The following is a 23,611-nucleotide window of genomic DNA, read 5'->3' as shown; positions in this document are numbered from 1 at the left end:
GAGTCCACAAAAACAGTCTGATAGGACCTAAATTATTCAACATTTACAAGTGGCCTATATTATACACTAAATGACAACGAGATTTATAAATGGCGACAAATGATTGAAATTTCAAGCCAGTTTATTTAAAGAGATTCGCATATTCCTCAGAGGTGTCTTTTTCATTGTTGAGTTGCTATTTTTTATTAATTATTTGCTTAAAATTAAATACTGTCACTGTTCGATCAAGTAGCGTACAAGTGGCTGCAAGAAAATTAAAGTCAGTCAGAATATGACTAAAGAGAAAAACCCATCTCTGACTGTTAAAAGAAAAAACTTGTCATTTAATCCACAAGCAGTTACTAAGCTGGCTAAATAACTATCTGGTAGTACAACCTAAAAGATGAACGTAGTTGCTATTGGATATGATATTGGAAACAAGTTTAATCCAGTTCATACCGTCGTCCCTCAATCCTCAATCTCATGGCTACTTGTTAAGGAGTTTCCCCACCAGAATTCTTTATGCAGATTGGGTTTGTACCTGAGTACTGGCTGTCATGGGAACATTGCATGATTGACAATCACTCCTATGAAGGATGTATTAATTACACTCAATGGTTGTGTAATTTGTAGCAACATGATTCTAATCACAGCAATGCTAAAGGATACTTCCTACTGTTTATCTGAACTTTCTGTTAAACCAGTGGAAATATTTCAAGGTAATTTTCAATCATACATAGTAACAATGTGGTTGCAGATTTCCTCTTTCAGCATTCTTAGCATAAACCACACAAAATATACACATAAACTCAGATTCACGCATTAAGATTTAAGAGTTCATTTTACATTTTTGGTATGATGTACATGTACAAAGGAAAATAATGTGAGTATATGCAAGTGTAGTATGATAAGCTTTGCAACAATAAGTTTATATTTGCAGCAAATAAAAATCAAGGTGAATCTTCTTCCTTAGAGATTTATGCTTTACATGGGCTATCTGATCATGGTGAATGAGGAATGAAAATCCGCAAAGAACACAATTGGAAAATTTGGATACAGTTTCCCACTTATTTATTTTTATAAGTCCTCAGAACCGTGAGCACAATGCTGAAGAGTTCAATACACATGACGATTGCAGAGTTCTTTATACTATGAAAATCATCCACCACGAGAAAGTCTGTAACATTCTTGCCTCCCCCACTCCTGGACCAGAACTTGATCTTAATGGACCTAGTTGGGGGACAGATCAACTTTTACATTTAATTGATGTTCATAATCAGTCTACTTATAACAAACTTCAAATAGCAGAGTTCTCCATGAGAAACTCAATTGTGACCCTGCTAGTTCAGTAATTCCTTGCCTTATGAAACCAAAAGGTTCACTACCACATAAAAAGAGCTAGCAAGTGAATCAAAGAACCCAGTCCATATTGTCACTCATATTACCTTAAGATCCATCTTAATATTATCCTCCCCTCTATATCTAGTTCTCCCAAAAGTCTCTTCCTTTCAGGTTTTCACTTGACAATTCTTAATACATTTCTCATCTCTCCCATGTATGCTACATACATCAATCTACTCAGTGTAACATCTCTATTGTTTATTAGATTTGTGAATGATATAAATAGCATTTACGCAAGTTTCTCTGCTGTTAATTAGCTGTCAGTATCAGACCTTTATGTGCAACAAATGAATATTGAGACAAATGTGGATGTAAAACAGAAAAGTTGCTTTTGGAAATTCTCAGTACATCTTAATTAGTGGCATAACTGGGTTGACAGGAAGGCCCCAGTTGGTGCTAATCGGCAGACAATTAGTTGGACACCACAAAAACACCAGCCTCGCTAAATAAGTAGTCAGGAGTCACTTCTGCAACTCATACTAATTGATGGACAAGATAAACATTCCATTATATCACTAGTGAAACTAACTGCCCCACTGGCATTTTCCACCTGATAACATGCAAGAGTATGATTATGAAATGTGGTCATGAAGGCATAACTTCAGCACTAGATGGACATCAGCAGTTAGGATCATTCTCCAGCCAGCTCACCCAAGATTTAACATCATGTCAGGAAGACATACAGCAGGCCTGAAGGCAAAGCTCCACAAGTTCTTTCTTTGGTATTATACAATGATGAGCGGTTAGCTTTTTTTATACTTTGCCACCTATTCCGGTGGGGAAGAACCCTTGGTAATGACTGGATAGGTAGATCTATCTTAGATGTGACGAAAAAGAGATCAAGTTAGGAAATACATACACATCCTAACAATCCTGCCAGAATCTGACGATCATGAACAGCACCACTGATATCAGATGTCTAAAGTCAAGTAACTATGGCAGATCGGGAGCAGAGTGTATGGCACCATCTGGATGAATGATGTCATAAAGGAGAACTCCCTACATGGTTGTGCAGTGTGCAGTCATTTTTACTCAAAAATACATGTAGGCCATCAACCAAGCTTTGTTGTCTCTTTTTAATCAAAACTGGAATAAGCTGACAAATATTAGTAAGTCAAAGTATCAGGTTTCATGAAAATCCATTCAGTGGTTCTCAAGTTACCACAAGTGGACAGACAGAAAGAAAGACACTAAAAAGTGCATTTTTGCAACCTTCAGTTGTGAGCATGTCATTCCAATATCCATAGCCGGCATCAAACTCTGGTCATCCATGTCAAACCTCATTGCTGCATCATGGTTTGCACTATTAACACATTCAGTAATTTGCAGCTAGTTGATAAACTGATAAACATAAATGTGGAGAGTAGGAGCTGGACAACCAGGGTTAGACTTTCGAGAAGAAATCTTCATTCCAGGGGCGCAGCATTCATGTTAACCATATTACCCTGGCTTACACTTTAAAAAATAAAGTCTTATCTTGCTTACATGGTTCAGAGATACTCCAAACACCAGAACACAGCAGAACTAACCACAACCTTGTCAGCTGAGCCAACACGGTTAACATGAATGTTCTGCCCTGCTTCACTGTATACACAGCAGCTGTCTGTCAGCCTCATCCAGCCTCTTTTCAGTGGGTAATGTGGTTTCTTTTTCTGGAAGCAGCAGCATAAAAATGACCACTCACTTGAATACGTTATAATTGCAGTTGAAACTTTTTGAATATAGAACTGGAAAGGAAGTTCAGACACAAAGCTACAAGGGCACAAGTGATTAAAATTTTGCACACTTCACTGACCTTGACAGCCATACATTTCAAACACAAATCTATTGCTGCAAAGCTGATCACATTACACATACAACACTCAAAAGTGGAAAATAATTATGTTCTTTCTATCCTATTAAATATTCGCCATGTCAAAAAATGTATAAATAAAAGTTATAGGCTTTGATGAGACCTATACTTTATGAAAAGAAATATTATTTTAAATGATGAACCATTCGAGAAATTTAATAAAGTTAAATTAAAGAATAAAGTACACATCACAATTAAATTCATATGGTAACTAACGATGTTGATTCCTAATACCAAAATCCACTGAAATCTCTCCAGCAGTTATGGAGTAAAAAATGTAGACTAATGCAACCAAGCTGTTATGCACTCTTTTTGTAAAAATAATATACAAAAACTTGATTAAAACTTCATTCATATGTTGGTTAGACGCATTTCCTCCACACCATGTCTAATGCTACTTACATCACTAAGACTGTATCCTCTTCTATTGGGAATATTTATCTTTCAATAAATATGCAACATATGACATTTTACCCACCCTATTTACTTCAAGCCCTATTATGTATACGTTGATAATATCACAGACTCTGCAGGATCCAGCCATCTCAAAGCAACAGACTCCCAATCTCATAACTGCTAACCATATGTAAAAAAATTATTTATTGCTTACAACCAACAACACAATTACATACATGCAACCTAAAGCTCATACCATCACACCTCCAGCTTCCATGTTTGTTTCTTCTGGCTCTTGTGATCCGTGACTATAACATGCATCCCACCAACACTGCAACAAAAGAGCCAATATCTCTAAGCAAGACGAATGGATTGGGATTAGCTCATTCTAACGGATCCCACGGAGCAGGTGCTCCCTTCACTATAACTGAGGACAAGGACAGATCAAGTTCTCAAAATGTGTTTTATAACATCACACGATGGGCAAGGTCCAAAAACCTGACAATTCAAGACAAATTGTGTGTAGCATGGAAAAGTGTTGGAGGCGTTGAAATGTTTTATTATAAATTGCATTAAACCATTAATCAAATCTTCTTGGGCCAGCAGCCATGTCACTTGGTTAAACTCTGCCAAAATTTCAAGGGCCTTCAGCCTTGAAAATGAGACCGAGATGGCAATACAAAATTGATTGAGAAACTACAAATTTTAATTTACAGTATTTCAAATAATCCAATATCAAATTAAAGATGCATCACCCTAGATCAAATCTATATTTATTTTCCATCAGATCAGCAAACAAGCTACCATATTTATGCTGAGATGTCAATAAAACTTACCTGTTTAGGCTCACCTCTATACTGATCTTTGTTGGCCCTACAATATCAAACAAATGGACCTGAAATAGGAAACAAAATATTACGTTGCAAAGAAATTTAGATTATCACACATAATTCATCTGCATCTGAAAAGTCTCCCAAATATGAAGCAAGTGTGCTTCACACCAGGATTCCAGAAACAGTTGCACCCTCACCAGGTGCATTAACAGTGAATAGTAATAAGTACAAAAATATCTGTATGAAGCATACTGAAAGATAATGGGAGAGTGGAATTCCATAAGGGGCTAGCAGATTTAAGTTGTATGTCTATAGGTATCACAATAGCAATGGTCACCTTGCCAAACAGAAGTGGCGCTCCACAAGAGTTCCCGTCAGTCTCATACAGTTCCACTGTAACATCTGACTGCTCTGATGTGATGGTGTGTGTCTGTATGCGCTTTACTGGGACAGGCGTCAGCGCTGGAATAATGCACTTGAGTCCTATTTCTTCAGACACCTAAAATTAAACCAACACCATAAAATACATTATTTACTAGTATCTTTTGATTTATTGTTATGTAATTTGATGGCAATGTTTCACCTGCAAGGGTTAAATAGCAATGAATGTGATTCAAAGATAAGCGTGGATTGTGTGCAGGTGAGGACTTGGAAAAAGACAGTCTGCATATTTGAAGGTAAAAGTAAAGTAAAGTTTGTCCCACTATACACCATGTAGGCGTTTGGGGTGAGTGGAGGTATAGCTCCTCTCTTCCTTGACCTCGGCACTAGATGGGGGTGAGTGGTCAGCATCACGCCCCAGCCGGCTTTACCCCCAGGAAAGGACCCCGGTACCCATTGTAGAGGAGGCTGGGTGGGCCCCAGAGCCGGTCTGGACGCAGAGGCTAGAGGAAAAATCCTCTGCCCCCGTCGGGGATCGAACCCCGGTCGTCCAGCCCGTAGCTAGTTACTATACTGACTGAGCTATCCCGGCTCATGCATATTTGAAGGTACTCTTAAGAATTGCATTGAGAGTGAGGAAAATTACAAGGAAACTTAAGCCAGGATAGTCAACAGATTGCCCAAGATATGATTCAGGTACTTCCCAAATAGATGTCAATGTGTGCTGCCACAGCAATCTGCTTGGTTAGTCCCATCTGTGTTACTTATCATAAAAAACTGAAGGAAACGTTTTAAGCACCATCAGTTTTCAAATGCTTTCATTAAATACAAACCATGTTTAAAACTCTCAAATAAAATTAATAAATCTTAATAAAATTATTTCTGTGTTCTATATCACTGTATCTAATTCAATATTAAGCCATCATACACAATTTTCATTACCTACACCTGAAATTTTAATGTTTCAGTCTGTAAAGGCCATCTTCAGAGACCACTTTAATCTCCACAGCAAGCCACAGAATCCACATAAAACTTGTTACACATACTACTTTCTAAAGTATTGTATTTTTTTTATAAAAGTTATAGAATCAAATTCTATACCTTCTATGCCATCACCTTTTTCATACTAGATCGTTAACCCTTCAAAGCAGAAGCCTACCGAAATAACTTAAAAATTCCGTTTTTACTACAAGAAAACAATGCATCTCTATTACAAATACCAAATGGTTAATGCTGTTTAAGAAAATAACTGTTGTCAGTTTTGGAGAATCAGTGAGTTATTGTATGGTACAGTATGTGGTACACATAGTTATCACTGGACTTTATTTATTATAAAACTTAATAATAATTCTTCTATTACATGTTCAGTAGTTTTCACTCCAAAACTTGAAAGAAATTTTTTGGAACAGTACATGAATTGGGAAAATCTATAGCTATTCCTTACCACTGTTCATAAAATTTGCCCTCATACTGAAAAGAATTCTCATTTAACATTATCTGTTGAACTTGTAATATTTCTAACATATTCTGCTGTTCCCTTTATTTTGTTTTATCATTTCCCTAGTCATTTTTATACTGTTCACAAGTATGCCTTACATACAGATCCTTTATGTCCAATAATACATTTTGTGTTCTGGCCCTAACGTTTTGAGAAATGTTAATTGTTCTTACCTGAATATAAGACAGTTCTCATTCTCAAAACTTGAATTCATGTAAAAGTAAATTCCTTCCCTGTTTTAATACCGAGTCAAATTAGTTATGATAAATATGATGATTTGATCTGTGTTTCGCAGAAATTAAGGGTTACAGCAAACAAACAAGGAACAAATTGAAATCACCTTACAGCTTCTCATGTTGACCCTCAAATATCAGAATTCATCAAACTCTGTTGAGTTTAAAGAAAAAATAAGAAGAACAGCCAACATGATCAAGAGATATACTCTCATTTTATATATCTCCTGCAAAGAAGTTTTAATGCAAATATGACAGCTTCCATGTTCAGGCTTACCTTAACACATATAGGCTTGGAAACAGCAGGAACTTCTATGGCAAGATGTTCACAGTCTGGATCAAACGGACGTGCAAGGTAGCTGCCCTGCCTGGCTGCACCTGTTGCAATCACTTCATCAGGAGAGATCCCACTCAATACCTCAGACTCAGGGAAGAGATCCCCCACTGCCTGCTGCAGCTTGGGCATCTTCATGGCTCCACCACTCAGAATCAACTGCACACATTTCACAACAGAAAATTCAGTATCAACGACAAAGGAATAATTAATGGGTTTATCTTCAGCTCAGCTGCATCAGTTCTTCATGACTGTCAGCACCTTAAATAATTCAAAATCCAACTTAAACTATCTTTGTAGGATTTGATGTTCTTATGGTGGCAAGTATGAAGAAGGCTGTCTTCTGGGTTGTAGTGCCGTGTAGTCTGGTAAAAGTTTACAGATGTTTCAGAGGTACTTTCTGTCTTCAGGATGATTGTCCCGATGATGGAGGCAGCAAGTACCTCTGAAATGTTGGTAATCCTATACCAGGCTACACAGTGCTACAACCCATAAAACAGCCATCTTTAAATTATCCTGTCTGTGGCATCTCCACACACAAGACTTAATTTTAACATGACCATGAACGCACCCTGGATCTCGTTTGTGAGAAAAGAATGCTCGACATGAAGGATGATTTGCATTAATGTAGGGTATTTAAACTGCACTACACTGGAACTTCCTGGACAAAAAATAGTCACCCTTTGGAAAGGCCACTAAGAGAAATTGTGATAAAAAGTGTTTTAAGATATTTACACTACAAAATGCTGCCTTTGTCATCATCATGGGTATCACCATCTTTAACTTTTGTGCCACTGGTATATTGGTTAGCATTCTAGCTTAATATTCACGAGGTCCTCAGCTGATCGCAAACAATCGCCACTAATATTAAAATAAAAGAGTAATAAATTTGTCAGAATAAAGACAACCAAATATCTGAAGAGAAGAAAAAATGTATCTAAGACAACAATGTTCAACATAAAACACATAAAACCTTCGATTTTGATAAAATTTTCTTAATTAAAATAAGACACAAAGAAGAAATGTAGTTAGTATAATGAACACCTGCTTCAAACCTTCTACACTTAGACTGTCACCTACCTTGGTAATAAGTTTGCTACTAAGTCCAGACTTCTTTAACACTTCATGTACTGGCTGCATGTACTCAGAAAGATGGGATGTGATAAGGTTCTCAAAGCGAGCCCGTGTAATGTTGTAACTGAAGTCAACACCTTCACAAAGTGATTCCACAAAGCAATGTGCAGTGCTCACTGTTGAAAGTATATGTTTGCAGGTCTCAGCAGTACTACGCAGTTTCACCATTGAGCGACGACTCTCCTGTGGATCCAACTTCCAACGACTGCAGATGACAATAGAAAATGTACCAACTCTTTCCTGAATCCTGCAAACTCATGGTATTTCATATTTCTACATGCAACTGATTAATTCTTGTGATATTTCATGACACTTCTTCGAACTGCATAAGGTTATACATAAACTAATGGTAGGTTTATTGTAAGGGATGATTTGGAAAGGACATCAAAGAAAGATGTCATGGCCTATTATGAGGCATTATTCCTGGTAAACTTTGAAAAATCTGTCAGCAGATCTGCAACTGACCAAAGCAAATTTAGTGAACACATGTACACATGCATAATCCTAAGAAGTCTTAGAGAAATAATGGAAAGACAGGACAGAAAATCCCCCCCCCCCAATTTTGGGTTCATCCTTAATTACAAATACATTTAAGACTCTGACTTCCTCTCACAAAACGATTCTTCTTTTGCCTACAAATAATGTCATTGTGCAAGGTTATCTTACCTGAACCTTGATATGTTAACTGAACCATTAAGATACAGTAAAGAGGAAACCAAAACCTGCCTGCCAAAAAATGTTTCTGGCCCCATGTCTATGGGCCCAACCAATAAGAATGTGTTTAACACATATCAGGAAATAAACTACAAATATGGAAAACAGACAGTATGAATATTTATTATTTTCTGTTACTTGGAAAAGACATTTCTTTCAAAAATAAAAAAATAATTAAACCCAACTTACAAAAGAATATGTGCAGAATAGCAGAATGGATTATATGAGCAAGAAAATGCTGGGAAAGAAAGAAGAAAAGGAAGAAAATAAGAAAGACAACTAAAAACATGTGCTGCCCAGTAATAGTATATTGTATATTCTCATCATGAATTCTTGACTTTTAATTGTATCATAAATACATGTGCTATGTACTGTGCAATATGTTTCTCTGAAATCAAACATCCATGTTAAGAAAAACTGTTAAAAATTTAAATATGTTCTTGTCCCTTGGTATTTTATAACAAGTAAGTTTTACTGCACTTCTAATATTGTGACAAAATAACGGGTAAAATGTAGCCTAACATAATTAATATTACATTATTTCAAACAAACACAACTTTATACTAGACCAGTAATGCTTCCTTACTGTCTGAATTCGCCTGCAAGATAGTCAGCAAGTATCCTCGTGAATGTGTTGCCTCCCAGGTTTGATTTGTGCACAGTCCCAGATATGGTGTACATGCCAGCACTGACCTGAACCACCGTCACATCCAGTGTCTCACCACCCAGCCGGTACACCAGGCAATGACTGCAACCAAAATTTTCACAGCATATGCCATCTTGTCTACTCAGACACAAGACAACATTGACGTTTAAAACATATCTAATGCAGGACTGCATTCAACGTAATACGTATACTGGCTCACAAACATTCTCAAGAAACTCACGGAGACTGTGACTAGATAAATTCCTAGCAAAGATTCTGAAATTATATTTTAAATTGAAATAAACGAGGAACCTAATTAGTTTTATGGACATGCTGTATTTGTACGTCATTTAAACTATGCAGCTGTATATTATTCAACTATGTTTCAAAATGTTTAATAACATGAAATGTAAATTAATAACAGACTGATATGTTTTCGCTATCAAACAGCACCTCAATATATATGGTGCTACCTTCTTGCAGTTCTTAAATTATTATTTCAGACACATTAACCTGAATATCCTGACCATTACTTTTAACACTGGAAATCTGTTACTTCCCCTGGAATCACTCTGGTACAGTAACTAGAAAAAAGTTTTGTTATAAGATATCACTCAGACACCAATGTATTAACTAACAGAGAAACTGTATATGCTGATCACATACTGTTCCTCATCCAAGTTGGACAACCCCACTCCATAAGCAAGGACAGCAGCCGATGGTTCACTGATCACTTGCAGAACCTCAAAGCCCGCCTCCTCAGCTGACCGCATCACTGTCTGACGACTGTTCTGCTGGAAGTGCAAGGGGATTGCCAGCACTGCTCGCAAATCTGCCTCTGAGCGTACAGCACTGCTTGCAATATCTAAAACATAACTTTGCTTTAACAATAAAAATAAAATGACAGAGGTTTACTAAATCCTACTGTTGCATTAACATATACTGTGAAATTTGGAAATAGTTCACATGAAAGAATAAATATCTCCAGCTGCTGTGTCAATCACCTTTACTCCCTGAGCTGTAAAAATACATTCTTGTTGGTTTGTGTAGTGTTACCCTCCAATATGAATAATCTGAAGTTACATGTAATTTTTTTTTTTTTTATATCTTAATTGCGTCATGCTTGTGTTCTTCAATATAATAATTTTATTCACCGTCTTTACACAAGCTTATAGATTGTTAAAATCACATAAAATTATAACATTTCTTCATTTGATATTGTTACATTTTAAAATGACGACATGTTTCGATGTTCATCCCATCATCGTCAGGTCTATCAATTAAAATCTAAAATCTGTTGCACTTGCTGCCCTGCGTATACTGATTTGTTCTACCCATTAGATTTTATTTGTTTAACCTTCAGGCTTCTTCCATTAAATTTGGAGGCTGCGTCTAGATGCCTTAAATCTGCAAAATCAATTTTAATTTTCATATCGTGATTCGGGATAATGACATAGGAAATGGAATAATTTTAAAGAATTATTACGCAATATATCGTAATACAAGCAAAAGAAAAGTAATCACAAAATATTTAAAGTATTATAACATACCGGGTTGTGTGTGATGTGCGTGTCCGATATTACGGAACGGTAGACTGCAACTAAGCTGTGTGTATCGTGTGTGGCTATATATATATATACATAGAGACACCATAGAAAAATATCATATACAAAGAACACATAAACAAAATCTTGCATTAAACGACAGTAACATCTACACAAACAATCCGATCTTTAATATTCTACAGTCCATCGACCCAACCCCCTGAACAACTTTCACTTAATATATATAGCCACACACGATACACACAGCTTAGTTGCAGTCTACCGTTCCGTAATATCGGACACGCACATCACACACAACCCGGTATGTTATAATACTTTAAATATTTTGTGATTACTTTTCTTTTGCTTGTATTACGATATATTGCGTAATAATTCTTTAAAATTATTCCATTTCCTATGTCATTATCCCGAATCACGATATGAAAATTAAAATTGATTTTGCAGATTTAAGGCATCTAGACGCAGCCTCCAAATTTAATGGAAGAAGCCTGAAGGTTAAACAAATAAAATCTAATGGGTAGAACAAATCAGTATACGCAGGGCAGCAAGTGCAACAGATTTTAGATTTTAATTGATAGACCTGACGATGATGGGATGAACATCGAAACATGTCGTCATTTTAAAATGTAACAATATCAAATGAAGAAATGTTATAATTTTATGTGATTTTAACAATCTATAAGCTTGTGTAAAGACGGTGAATAAAATTATTATATTACATGTAAATGTCACATGACTGCCATGCCATTGAAAGATTCATGTATTGGGCACATAAGCTGTTAGAAAATTGTAAAAAATGTCTTGTAAATATAATACTGAGTTCCTAACCTTGACATTTAAGAATCTAATGATGTGGGAACAATATTTTGTTTTTGTTAAAAATTATGAACATGGCACCACTGTGGAATTAGCATTCCTATCATAATACACTCACATTACAAATCTGTATCAACTGTAACTGCAACTTCAGTTATGGATTACAGATTTGTACTACAGTTCACATCAAACAATCTAAAAAACACAACTCCACATTACTTGAACATCAGGTGGTATAACCACCCACATGGTAAAATCTATTCTTACATCAAGAACTGCAACAATCTATCACACACTCCCATGACCATGGTTGTAAGATCACACAGTGAAGATAACTATACAAGTTGTGAAACAGAGCGACTTGCAACAAATTTAAACAGTGACAGACTACAGGCGGTACAAGAATGCAGTGATTCAGAAACACTTACGGGTTACAGCTACTTAAAGATGTTGTGAGATACAGAAAAGCAAAAAATTCATGACAGTAATGCAGTTAGTTTTTGTCCTGCACTTCTTTCAAATCATGATTGCACTAATAAGTCTTCCAGCATCTTGGTAAACAGACAATACTGGTACAATCTGCGGGCTCAAAGCATTAAAGGAAAGGTAACGCCATATTATTCTGAAGATGCTACTTACCATACATTTTCTTAAAGATGCAGACGGCCACATCTTCGGGCGTAAAACTGCACAGCTTGTCCCCCCTCTTTATCTCATATCTCACAGATCCTTCTTCATGCTTCATCTTACATGCACTTGCATTCACCATCTCCTCAAGTTCAGTCTCTTCTATTTTCTCATTCAGTAGCTTCTTGTTGTGTATTACAGTTGAGGGTCCATTCCTTGCAAGGCCAGACTTTGCAGCCAACCCAACAATCTGCAAATTACACAATTAGGACATCTGAAACATTGCCATGCTCATATAACTGTCCTGTACTATTTTTAGAAACTTAAAGATCATGATACATAACACCACAATTTTACCTCCTATTTAAAATGAGTCTGAAACTTAGTTCCTCATTCTGATAGGAGAAAAGCAGTTGAGCATGTCTGAGAAAAAATTCTGAACAATATATTACACAAAAAGAATGATCATAGAAAAGAGCATTAAAGCAAAACTTAGAAAAGGGACAAAACTAAAATGTTATAAAGTGGCATTTATGACACTGGACATGAAACCTGAGTACATAAGAACAAAAATGTTAGTAGAATTCAAAAATTACATCCTTATGAATATTCAAAGGATGTACCATCAAGAGCAACAACAACAATAAAGACAGGTGGAAGAAACTAAATACTTATTCACTACATGGAACATCGCAAAGGAAGAACATTAACTACCTGAACATAATTAACAATAAACAAACTCCCAACATTTTATCTTTAATACAAACCAAAATGATGTAGAAATTTAGTAACACCATTTTAAAGATGGCATTAAGTTCAAACTTGCTTCAGCCAAATCATCAGAGGATAAAGATTTATGTAGGTCCACATACACTTTTCACACTTCAGAACATGAATTTTCTGGGCTCCTTATGCACAGGGGAAGGTTGAAGCCTGACGGACAATTGCTTCCTGTGGCTGCATTTTACCATAATACTGGTACATCAAATTCTGTGCAGAGCAGCACAAACATCAGACTTACCATTTCTGATTCATTAAATGCCACCACTGCAGGCGTCACTCGGTCTCCAGAATCATTTGCAATCACCTCAATTTTAGAATCCTACACAGAAAATAATAAAAATTTTAGAAGGTTTAATTATTATTAGTACATTCAAACCACTTCAGTTCACCAGGAAGATATGTTTGTAAACTTCATAAATGCTGGACTGAAGCTGGTACAGGCTGTCTTTCAAAGGCAGTAGAATATTTTAGTATCACATACAATTATCTCAGAACACCCTCTTGGTGAGAAGTTGCACAGATCAAATACCAGGGTTGGCTGTCCTGATATAATATTTTACAGCTTCACAAAACTATACATCACAATGACCAAGCAGCTAAACCTCTTTAGCATGCACCCACATGATGTAACTATCATACTTGTCTTATATTTTTGTTCAACATTCACCAGATCCATTATAAATTAAATGTAAAGAACAGTACTTTGAAGTAAACTACAGTGACATAACGTAATCCAACTTACCACAAAATTAAAGTGTACTGAAGAAATACAAAACTACTAATACATCAACGAACAAGAAAATAACATGTTTATTTGAACTTCAAAACTACAAGTGCGGAAATAAACCTGCAGGTAAAAGATTTTTAATAACTGGTCTCATACTGTAAAAATCTATTGGTTTTCTTTAATCGCTCCAAGACAATGTTGAAAAAATAAGTAAGGCTGACTATTTCAAAACCATACTAAAATCACAACCATGGTAGATGTAAATTCCATGTCAAGAGATATGAGTTCTGTATTTTTTAAAACACAAAACTCTTTATGTGTTCTTTTCTGATTCAACTAGTGAATTATGTTTTAGCATTGTCCATCTTTGTACTACAAATTTCTGCATTTGCCTGCATACTAAACCAGTTCAAATCAATTAGCACATTAATATAGTTGACATTCATACACAGCGCATACTCAAGTCTTTCCAACCGATATACTTAATCTCCTGCAAAGAAACGTTTAACATTCTCTAAACATAAATACATTGTCACTCGGCACAGCAGAAAAATCTAGAAAGTGGCCACAATGGATAAATAAGTAAACTACGCCGCAAACCAACTAGGATACGAACAAAAATAATATTGAGGCTACCAATGATACAAAATATTTTATTAACCATAAACCTCGTACTGAATGTCGTGTGACACAACAAATATAACCTACAAATAGACAAGAACAATTTTGTCCCATCTGAACTGACACAACAACTTCAAAAATACTCCAAAGTATTATTTAATCCATTATTAATTACTCCCACTAATAAATTACGTCATTAAACAAATAAAAACCTTAAATAATGCCAGGCATGCTGACGTGTTCCCAATGTGAATTCCAAATACAGCCGCCATTTTTTGTGGTCACTGGACACTTCTATCAAGAAAAATTGCATAAACAAGACATTTGACCGGGAAAACACCAACCACCAGAGAGTATGGCATTAGGTCGGCAGGTGCATTTTCGTAATTCTTGTCATTATGAAACTAAATAATGCCTGCCTTTAAAATAACACAGCTTCTATTTTTAAGCCCCACATTAAAAACTGCAATAATGGCAGCCTTTGGTGTCTAAACCTGTTAATTAGTTCCGAACTTAAATACTCTTATAATTGCAGTTCGTTACAGAAGTGTCAAATTCTTGCAAACATAATATACACACACGACATAACAAGATCTCTGTATGCTAATCTTACTAGGTATCATAAAGATACTTCAGTGCTCTTCCATCTAGCAATCAAAGCTTAAGTCATGCCAATCAATTCAAGCCAGCATTGAAAGAATCTCTCTTATCTCACTCCATCCATTCTGTACAATAATTTTCTTCAATTGGAAATCATTAAATATTGTAATTATGTAAAGAGCTGTAACAACTACATACATATATTTGAATTTATATTTTATTTGTAGTAAGTGTTGGTATTCATATTATGACATGTTTCACACATTTGGCTTGAATTATGACGTCTCATAGTCACTGATGACATACAGTATAACCTGTGTGAAACAGAACATGGATTAAAGAGAAATTTGCTTTTATTGGAGAATTTGTCTGGTCCTATGAGTATGCAGTAAAAACCAATATCAAGTTACATATTATGAATACAAAGCAATTAATACACAAGTCATAATGGGGAATTAATGTACAATGGAAAATATTTGCCTATGATATTGTTTCTGTTCATGTAATTTTATTATGTACTGTTTTATAAAATCATTTGAGAATGTCCATTCATCACAAACTGAAAAGCATTAAGCACAACAATCTGCAAAATGTGCATAATACTTAATTCACTAAAAGAAATGAAACTTATGTACTTCTCAGTAAGTGTAGAGTACATAATTTCTGACATGTAATATACATCGCACAAAAGACATTCAATATGTACTGTGCTACAGTACCTGTTAAATGCAAATCTCTTTGAAAGATGAATACTTAAGTCCCTTAGAATTCCATTATAAGTAAATTTTGTACTGTACATTCCTGCTTAGTTACACTTAAAAATAAACAAGTATTGGTGAGAATCCAAGATAAACTTTCCTTCGTACACTTCCACATAAAATAGCATTGTGAGATATGAGGGTCATATGGCAGTAAAGACATCACTGCAGTTTTGTGGGTTCTGTTGTTGTAAGGACTTGGAAGTGGATACAGATGTTTCAGGAAAAATACTGAACCCCTAAAGATAGAGAGAGTATGTTTCTCTGAAATGATGATATACAAGTCCACACAGCATCACAAACCCAAATAACACTTACAAGGCAAACACTGTTATTTATATGAGGTGTTAATGTGGTGTGAACTCAGATTTTGGTCTACATGGCAACAGTACCACAACTAAGAAGACCAAAATCTGAATTGTACAATATTTATTCACAGAAGAGTATTATCTCAAATTTCACACAAGTGCAGGTGGAGAAGTGATATTAAGTTAAACTAAGTTAAAATTAATAGTAAAATTATTTTACAAGATGAATCACACAACCTACAGTCAAATTTGAAATAATGGATAGATGAGTTTGGCCCCATATGAGTTGTGATTCCTTCTTTGTGCCCAGTTACTTGATGCAGGAAGCTGTGTAGATATAATTTGCCTTGCAAACATACAGTTTCCTCTTGTTTTTCTGATAAACAGCAGTTATGCCTCCTTATAATAATAATAATAATAATATAGGGGCAACAGGAACTGTCTCCAGGTCGCTCAGGAAATATTTGGCCAACATCCCAGGCGAACACGACGTCAGGGAACTTCAGAAAACTGCAATTTTGGGAACGTCATACATCATTCGAAAGACGCCGTCGTAAAATAAAATAATATAATACATGTAATACATATTAAAAACAAAATGTATCCCAGAAATAGCTGCTGCCCTATGTACCTTAGGGACAAGGTCTGTCTCGGGTACATAGAAGTACATACCCCATAAAGTGGTGAAGAGATGGGATAATAATAATAATTGCGTGAACAACCTGTGTCCAAATCCTCCACTTTTCTTGTTGCCTGGTATTCTGTTCTGCTTGACATCTGCATTGTTATGTCATATTATGAACAACATCCACTACAAAGCTACTATAATTTCATCCAAACACACACACAAACATTGCTTTTTTGGGATGTACTACCAAAATACAATACAGTTTCATGCAGTGGTAATATGTTGGATATTCTTGAGGTATATGAAAGCATATATACTTCCCAAAACCTCTAATTAGCCATACTTGTCCTGTTGGGTGGTTCATGTTCTATTTAATGCTGAATAGGGAAATTTTTGAGTGATGCATTGGCAAGGATGTATAAGGAAGTGATAGTGGCCTCATTTAAGGTAATGTCCAAGTGTTTGCCTGGGATGACTAAGGAACACAAAAAGAATTCTCAGTGAAGATATCCATCCTCCGGGTAGATTTTAACCTCAGACCTCCAGAATACCAAGCAGGAGTGATAACATCTCTACTACAAAGTCAATAAATTATTTTTTGAAAAGTTTGTCTGTAAACAGTCAAAAAATTGTAAAATGGTGAAACACTTCATTTGATGTAACATGTGGCATGAGGTACACACCATTGTTTAAGGTACTATAAAAAACTTACAGAATTATTACATCCCTGCTTTCAGTTTTCCTATCACATGATGCTTTCTTTACTAAAACAATATTATCATTATTTTCATAGTTCTTCCATGTGAGTGTCAGGATAGTACTTCAGACCACACAACCACATCTTACCCCCTTCCTTTCCTGTTCACTAAACAAAATTATTGTGTCATCTCATTTGATGCTAAATAACTCTGCAGATAATATACCAATCAACCATTGTTATCTGACCCACTTCTGACTTACTGCATATCATAATAAACTTTCACTCTCACTCAGTTCAGAGATGCTGAAACAGCTTGAGAGCTTCAAACAGGCCATCACCACTTCCTTCTCAATCCTTTCCACCAAAATCCACAATCACCTACTAATCTCATTTAATGCAGACACAGATCTGCAGTCATCAAAGAAATGCAAAGCAAACCTACGAAGAATTCATTAACAGTTTTTTGTCTCTACATGCTGTTAAATCCTACAGTATCTAATACTTTTCTCACACTTACAATCCCACCAATGGAATGTTGATCAAGCAATGTGTGTGTGCTTCCTAGACATTAGAAAGCATATTTTTATCCACAGTGTAACTCGGAACTTTAATCTTCAGTAGAGTCCGTTGAACAAATCTGTGGAACTTGTTAATAAAACTTTGCAAATCCATCTTACTCTGATTCTTGCTATAAATGTTCAGATAAATACCAGCCACAATGATCAAACCAGACCATAAATACCTGCAACATAACAACAATTTGTTACGGCTTTAACTAGCAGAAAACACTGCCACACTCTTTTATGTGCCAATAAACCAATTAAGCTGATGAATTAGATCCTGCTATGCCTGCTAAATTCCAATCTGTTTGAAACTTAGAGATCAGTTTTGTATTGTGCGTAATATACATGTATTTTAACAGATCACAGAACCATGTGAAACACTTTATTTTCAACACTCTTGAGCACAAAGGTATATCCTATATTATTCAGGAAAAAAGGTAACCAATAAATTGAGCAACAAAAGGATTAATAAAATGGATTCTCTGCAAATATAAAACTCTTTGGAGTAGATTTCTAGTATACTTACACTAATTAATTGTCACTGTAGAATTATACCATAATACCACCATATACCACTGAAAGACATTAAATAACATCACTCTTTATTATGCTACCCAGAACCAAACTAATATTTGCATCATACAATGTCCCAACCCAAACTCTCTTTTGCACAACCCCACCACTTCTGTATGCCAACTGAATTGCATTCTACCATTTACTTCACTCTAATCCATGACATAAACCAGTAACTCACAAGTGTGGACACCACTTGTTTTCATAAATAATAAAGATAAATCAGATGAAAGCACACTCAAGATATTATCAACTTTCATTACAATCTTGGGATTTTTTCTGAATACCCTGAATAAACTCAGTACCTAAATGTCTTCACACTTGCAATGACTGACCCTCCACATATATGTGGAAGCATCAGCAACAAAAAGTTATTTAAAACTGAATGCAATACTGGTTGTTTTTATGAGTATACAAGATTTAAGTTGTTATAAAATGTTGGGACTTTTCATTATTCAAATGTTTCTACAAAACCACTGACTGAAGATCCTTACATATTATGAAATAGTCTCATCACAATGTTATTTAAAACTGAATGAAACAATCAGCTGCTTTTGCAAATAATAGTCAGACCAGATCCAAAGGGTTTTTAAGTATTATTCTAACACTGGTATTTCCCTTTTTCTACACACCATGAAGGAATTCCATCAACAATGCCCCAATTTTAATATTCTGTCTCTTAGCAGTTTTATATGAAACTTAACACTATATAATTCCACTCTATCCTACTCCCTACTGCACTATCATATATCAACAACCATCCTATTTGACTAACTGCACCATACTCTAAACCCTAACTAACTAACTAGATGGCTTACAGAACCCGAAGGTTCATCACCAAATTAACCAAAGCCCTCAACTGGTCCTTGTTTAAACTCTAAACTTCATAAATCTCACATTTTCAATCCAAATATGTACCAACAGTGTCGACAGTAAATGTGTTGATACCTTCCATGCTACATACAAGACAGCTCACTTAAAAGTGATGGCCTTTGTGATCTGAATTAATTAGTGTTTGAAAGTTCATTAATGCAAGCAAGTCACAGATCTTTCATCAGTTAAAGCTAAATATCAATGGATTTTAAATCATAAAAAATATACCTTACCATAGAAATACATAACAATACAAAGTTTCTTTAAATAAACTCGACATGGAAAGTTAATGAAAGTATTCAGGCTCAAACTTACTGGAATGTAAAAGGCTTGGAGAAGAACATGAAGGAGATGATGATAGAGACAGCTTTGCGACACGTGGTGACTGTTGCAGCTGTGAAGGCCCCACAGGTCTTCACAAGAGTCAAAACAATTTGTATCCCTAGGTACCCTGACACTGAAAAGATCAGTCCGTACCCGTAAGTCTCCAACAAATGCTGCAAACCAGATTGTAAACTCAACTAATAAATTGGTCATAATCAATAATCTGCTCATGGTGCAACACATTCACACACAAGCATTCTAATGTTCACTTTCAATTCAATCATGTGTCAATCAAAACATACAGATTATAATCCAATTTGTTATTTTTATCTGTATTGGGATTATTAACATTCAGTTCATAATCATTTATCTTCCCATTTCCTATCCAAAACTTTAAAGACTACAATATTAAAAATTATAACTTTACCTACTATTTTATATGATTGTCAAACTTGATTTCTCTCTCTAAGGAAACAACAAAAATGGAGGGTGCTTGGGAATAAAGTGTTGAGGAAAATATTTTTACCTAAAGAGTAAATAACACAAGGATAGAGAAATAATAAGGCACTTCATAATTTGAACTCTTCACATAACACTAGCCTTTATTCCTATCACTCTTTTCCAGAGCATAGGGTCCCCTTTTGGTGGTTTCCTTGGTATTTTGATGTGTGCGTTTGTGAGTAGTGAGTGACCAGCCCACTGACTACACACAATTTCTACTCAATCCTGATTTTTTACTGCCAAAGCTATCTAGTAGTAAATCAGGAGAGACTTGGATGAGAAATGGCCACTGAATCAAAAAGTAATGTTACAATGCTCAATGCCATACTATAAACATTACCAACTTATCACCGCAGCAACGTCGTGTTGGCTAAACCCACCATGGAGCAGAATGCCATTCCTCTGCCAAGGTCACCAGTGACAAACATGATGAGGAACAGATACACAAATCCAATGGAGTACGAGTACAGGACAACCTCAGTGTTCGTTGCTTTGTATGCTTTCATCGACTTCTCCTGAACATTGCCGATTGCTGCATCACACAGCAATGCACTTGAAATCATCATTACACCTGCAAACACACAAATTACTGGATTCATTACTGCAATATACTTAGATCTTATACACAGGTATCCCCAAAAGACGTACGCCCACGCGCGCGCACACACACACCCAGCTGTAATCTGTTGACTGACTTACTGTATATATGTCCAGCTCAGACAAGTCTGGTTCACATCCTCTCATGTTGGAACCCCATGCTATATTCAGAGTGGGTTTACTACCCCAAAGTCTCAAATTTCTGTCAAATCATCAACAGATTTGTAACTAGCAAACTTCATGGCTTAGGGTTCAGTCTGTCAAGAAATTTCCTGGTTTTAAGGAACTCAAAGGCTCATTACAAGTACCAAGTTTACAATGGCCAACCATTCTACATTTCCCTGAGCTAATTCAAGCTAGTCCATGCCTTCACACCCTATTTCTCTAACAACCATTTTTATATTACCCCCTTACTCATATATTGGACTCTCACGTGGCCTATTCCCTTCAGGTTTCTTGGCCAATATTTTATATGCATTTCTCATTTCCTCAACCCCTTATTAATCATCTTTTTTTAGTTAATCTTCCTAACAATAATACATGAAAGGTATAAATCATGTAGCTCTTCAATACACAATTCTGTCTATCCTCCTATTATATCCAAATATTCTTCTCAGTACTAAGTTCTCAGACAATTTGTGTTCTTCCCTTAAAGTGATGGACCAAATCAAAAGGATTTTACCTGTACAATTACTTTTAAATTAGGTATTAATTACTGATGCAACAAATATTTATATGAACAGCATAGTTGATTTCTAACCTAAGATTTTATTTTTTTAAAAATACATGCTGAAATTAAATCCCAGATTATCAGCTGGTTAGAACACTCAAAAAACAAAGGAAGTGGGGATGACATACCTATTGTACTGAAGTTTGGTGACACATGACTGTCAGCAAGAGTGAAGAGGGTCAGTCCCAGACACATGCAGCCCGCAGCCAGGAAATCAAGCCTGCCATAATGCTTCTGCTGTATCAGGATGCCCCCTACAAGCACTGGAATGAGTTTGCAGCACTTGAAGATCACCTGTGTGGGGTAATTAAGATGACCCAGTGAAGAGTTGGAGAATCCCATAGTGCCAAGCGTCAAGAGAGCTAGCAGCAGATAGGTTTTCAAAGGAATCCTGCACACACAAAACAAATTATTAAGTCCTAGATCAACAATGCCATTTCAACAACAGAGGTCACATGGCATTGATTAAGATGAAAAAATATTATGAATGGTGAGTAAGAATTTGGAAGGAGGCAATCATGGTCCACTTCAAGGTATGATCTTGGCATTTTATTTATAAACTGGGTAAAATCATAGATAACCTCAATCAGGATAGCTGGTAACCCATGAAAGGTACATACTTAGTAAAAATGTAGATCACTTCAATAACAATACAGTTATGTGGTAAATGTTATCCAATTACATGCTGCAATTCAATTTCTGAACTGCATCTCAAATTAGATCTACTGCTATCTTGACTTATCTAATATACTAGAAACTAGTATTCCTACTATAATAGCATATCTACGTAAAGTTTAGATGGCTAAACTCCAAATAAAAATAAAAAGTAAAAAAACTACAAAACACTGACTAGCTATTAATACTTAGTTCTTGTCCTGCCAGATTGGGTTAGGTTAATTTTAGTTTATGTTATGGTTGTGTCAGGACTACAAAGCATAACTTAAAAACACATTTTCTAAGAAGTTTGGTGGTAGATAATGTAATATGGGTATATGCTACAGAAACTCAATTACATGGTAAAGTCATTTCCAATTTGCTACTGTTCATAAGATTTTCTACATCAGTGACTGAATCAATGCAACTTACATTCTTGATGATACCTTCTTTCCCATCATCTCAACATATCCAAACAACGAATAGTATGCAAACTGGACCAGTGTTAGATACCATCCAAATGGCTTGAACCCCTCAAGAGTAAAAATTAATTCCTGTTAAGAAAATCAATATTCAATTACTAAATTAGACTTAAATCACAAGAGTTGGAAGACACATTAATTTGCTGGTTCCTCAACAGTCCTAATATTTATATCTCCCATTACACCAACCCCAAGTGGCAACTTAGTAGTTTTCAGAATATCTGTATTCCTCTTAAACATATCATAATGAGTTATTCCATTATATAATATTATATAATACTAGTTGAATATTATCTCACACAATGTCTAATACAACAATGCAGAGAACTGAAAGCCCCCTAGAGATAATTACTGTACCTGCATATAGCCATACATCAAGTAAAACACAAAAACGCCAGTGCTGCATATTAGAAATTGAGGTACTGGTCTAAAATCGCTGATATCGTAAAATAATATTTTAACTTCCGAATTTATTTTCTCGTTCTTATCGATATTTGCATCCCCAACGTGTACCTTCACATCCAAATTATTAAGATTCATTTCCTTAATTTGTCTAACATACACTTAAAACCCGTAATTCTAAGAATTTGACAAGTCAATTAATAACATAGGCATTATCACCGCCACATCAACCTCATGTTTTGATCATGAAACCTTCTAATGCCAACACAACACTAATAACACATCATCATGTTCCTGGGCAAAGATTAAAACAGAGACATCTATCAATCCTACTATACAGCACGTAAAACCATACGTATCCTAATAGTATAATAATAT

General features: G+C 35.5%; 2 protein-coding genes across 3 annotated transcripts; both read right to left on the bottom strand.

Moving 5' to 3' along the window:
* Positions 1-3,815: 3,815 nt before the first annotated feature.
* LOC110831655 (heat shock 70 kDa protein 14) lies at positions 3,816-14,953 on the bottom strand. The gene is made up of 10 exons (XM_022067896.2): positions 14,753-14,953; positions 13,431-13,511; positions 12,422-12,659; positions 10,068-10,266; positions 9,342-9,503; positions 7,988-8,246; positions 6,851-7,066; positions 4,799-4,960; positions 4,465-4,523; positions 3,816-3,959 (listed from the first exon to the last, which is right to left on the bottom strand). The coding sequence occupies exons 1-10, from the start codon at positions 14,810-14,812 to the stop codon at positions 3,887-3,889; spliced, it is 1,509 nt and encodes a 502-aa protein (XP_021923588.2). The 5' UTR covers positions 14,813-14,953; the 3' UTR covers positions 3,816-3,886.
* Papst2 (adenosine 3'-phospho 5'-phosphosulfate transporter 2) lies at positions 13,431-23,610 on the bottom strand. 2 transcript variants are annotated; one of them, XM_087352526.1, is made up of 7 exons: positions 23,189-23,610; positions 22,782-22,903; positions 21,824-22,086; positions 20,749-20,939; positions 19,859-20,040; positions 18,052-18,276; positions 13,431-13,511 (listed from the first exon to the last, which is right to left on the bottom strand). In XM_087352526.1, the coding sequence occupies exons 1-6, from the start codon at positions 23,369-23,371 to the stop codon at positions 18,096-18,098; spliced, it is 1,122 nt and encodes a 373-aa protein (XP_087208652.1). In that variant the 5' UTR covers positions 23,372-23,610; the 3' UTR covers positions 13,431-13,511; positions 18,052-18,095. The 2 variants fall into 2 exon arrangements, with proteins under 2 accessions (XP_087208652.1, XP_021923595.1); XM_022067903.2 differs by lacking the exon at positions 13,431-13,511 and adding an exon at positions 15,340-16,716.
* Between the last annotated feature and the right edge of the window lies 1 nt (position 23,611).

Source organism: Zootermopsis nevadensis, unplaced genomic scaffold (assembly GCF_977971745.1).
Source record: "Zootermopsis nevadensis isolate Lab colony 2312 unplaced genomic scaffold, Znev_1.0 Znev_ptg000021l, whole genome shotgun sequence".
NCBI lineage: Eukaryota > Metazoa > Arthropoda > Insecta > Blattodea > Termopsidae > Zootermopsis > Zootermopsis nevadensis.
This window is presented reverse-complemented; position numbering and strand designations above follow the sequence as displayed.

Coding starts and splice junctions, on each gene's coding strand:
- LOC110831655 (XM_022067896.2), bottom strand. CDS start 14,812: ATGGCGGCTGTATTTGGAATTCACATTGGGAACACGTCAGCATGCCTG. Junction 13,512..14,752: donor CATGCCTGGCATTATTTAAG/GTTTTTATTTGT, acceptor TTTTCTGTGTAG/GATTCTAAAATTGAGGTGAT. Junction 4,961..6,850: donor CCAAGCCTATATGTGTTAAG/GTAAGCCTGAAC, acceptor GTTTAATTTTAG/GTGTCTGAAGAAATAGGACT.
- Papst2 (XM_087352526.1), bottom strand. CDS start 23,371: ATGAATCTTAATAATTTGGATGTGAAGGTACACGTTGGGGATGCAAAT. Junction 20,940..21,823: donor ACCAAACTTCAGTACAATAG/GTATGTCATCCC, acceptor GTGTGTTTGCAG/GTGTAATGATGATTTCAAGT. Junction 18,277..19,858: donor TCCAAGCCTTTTACATTCCA/GTAAGTTTGAGC, acceptor GTTATGTTGCAG/GTATTTATGGTCTGGTTTGA.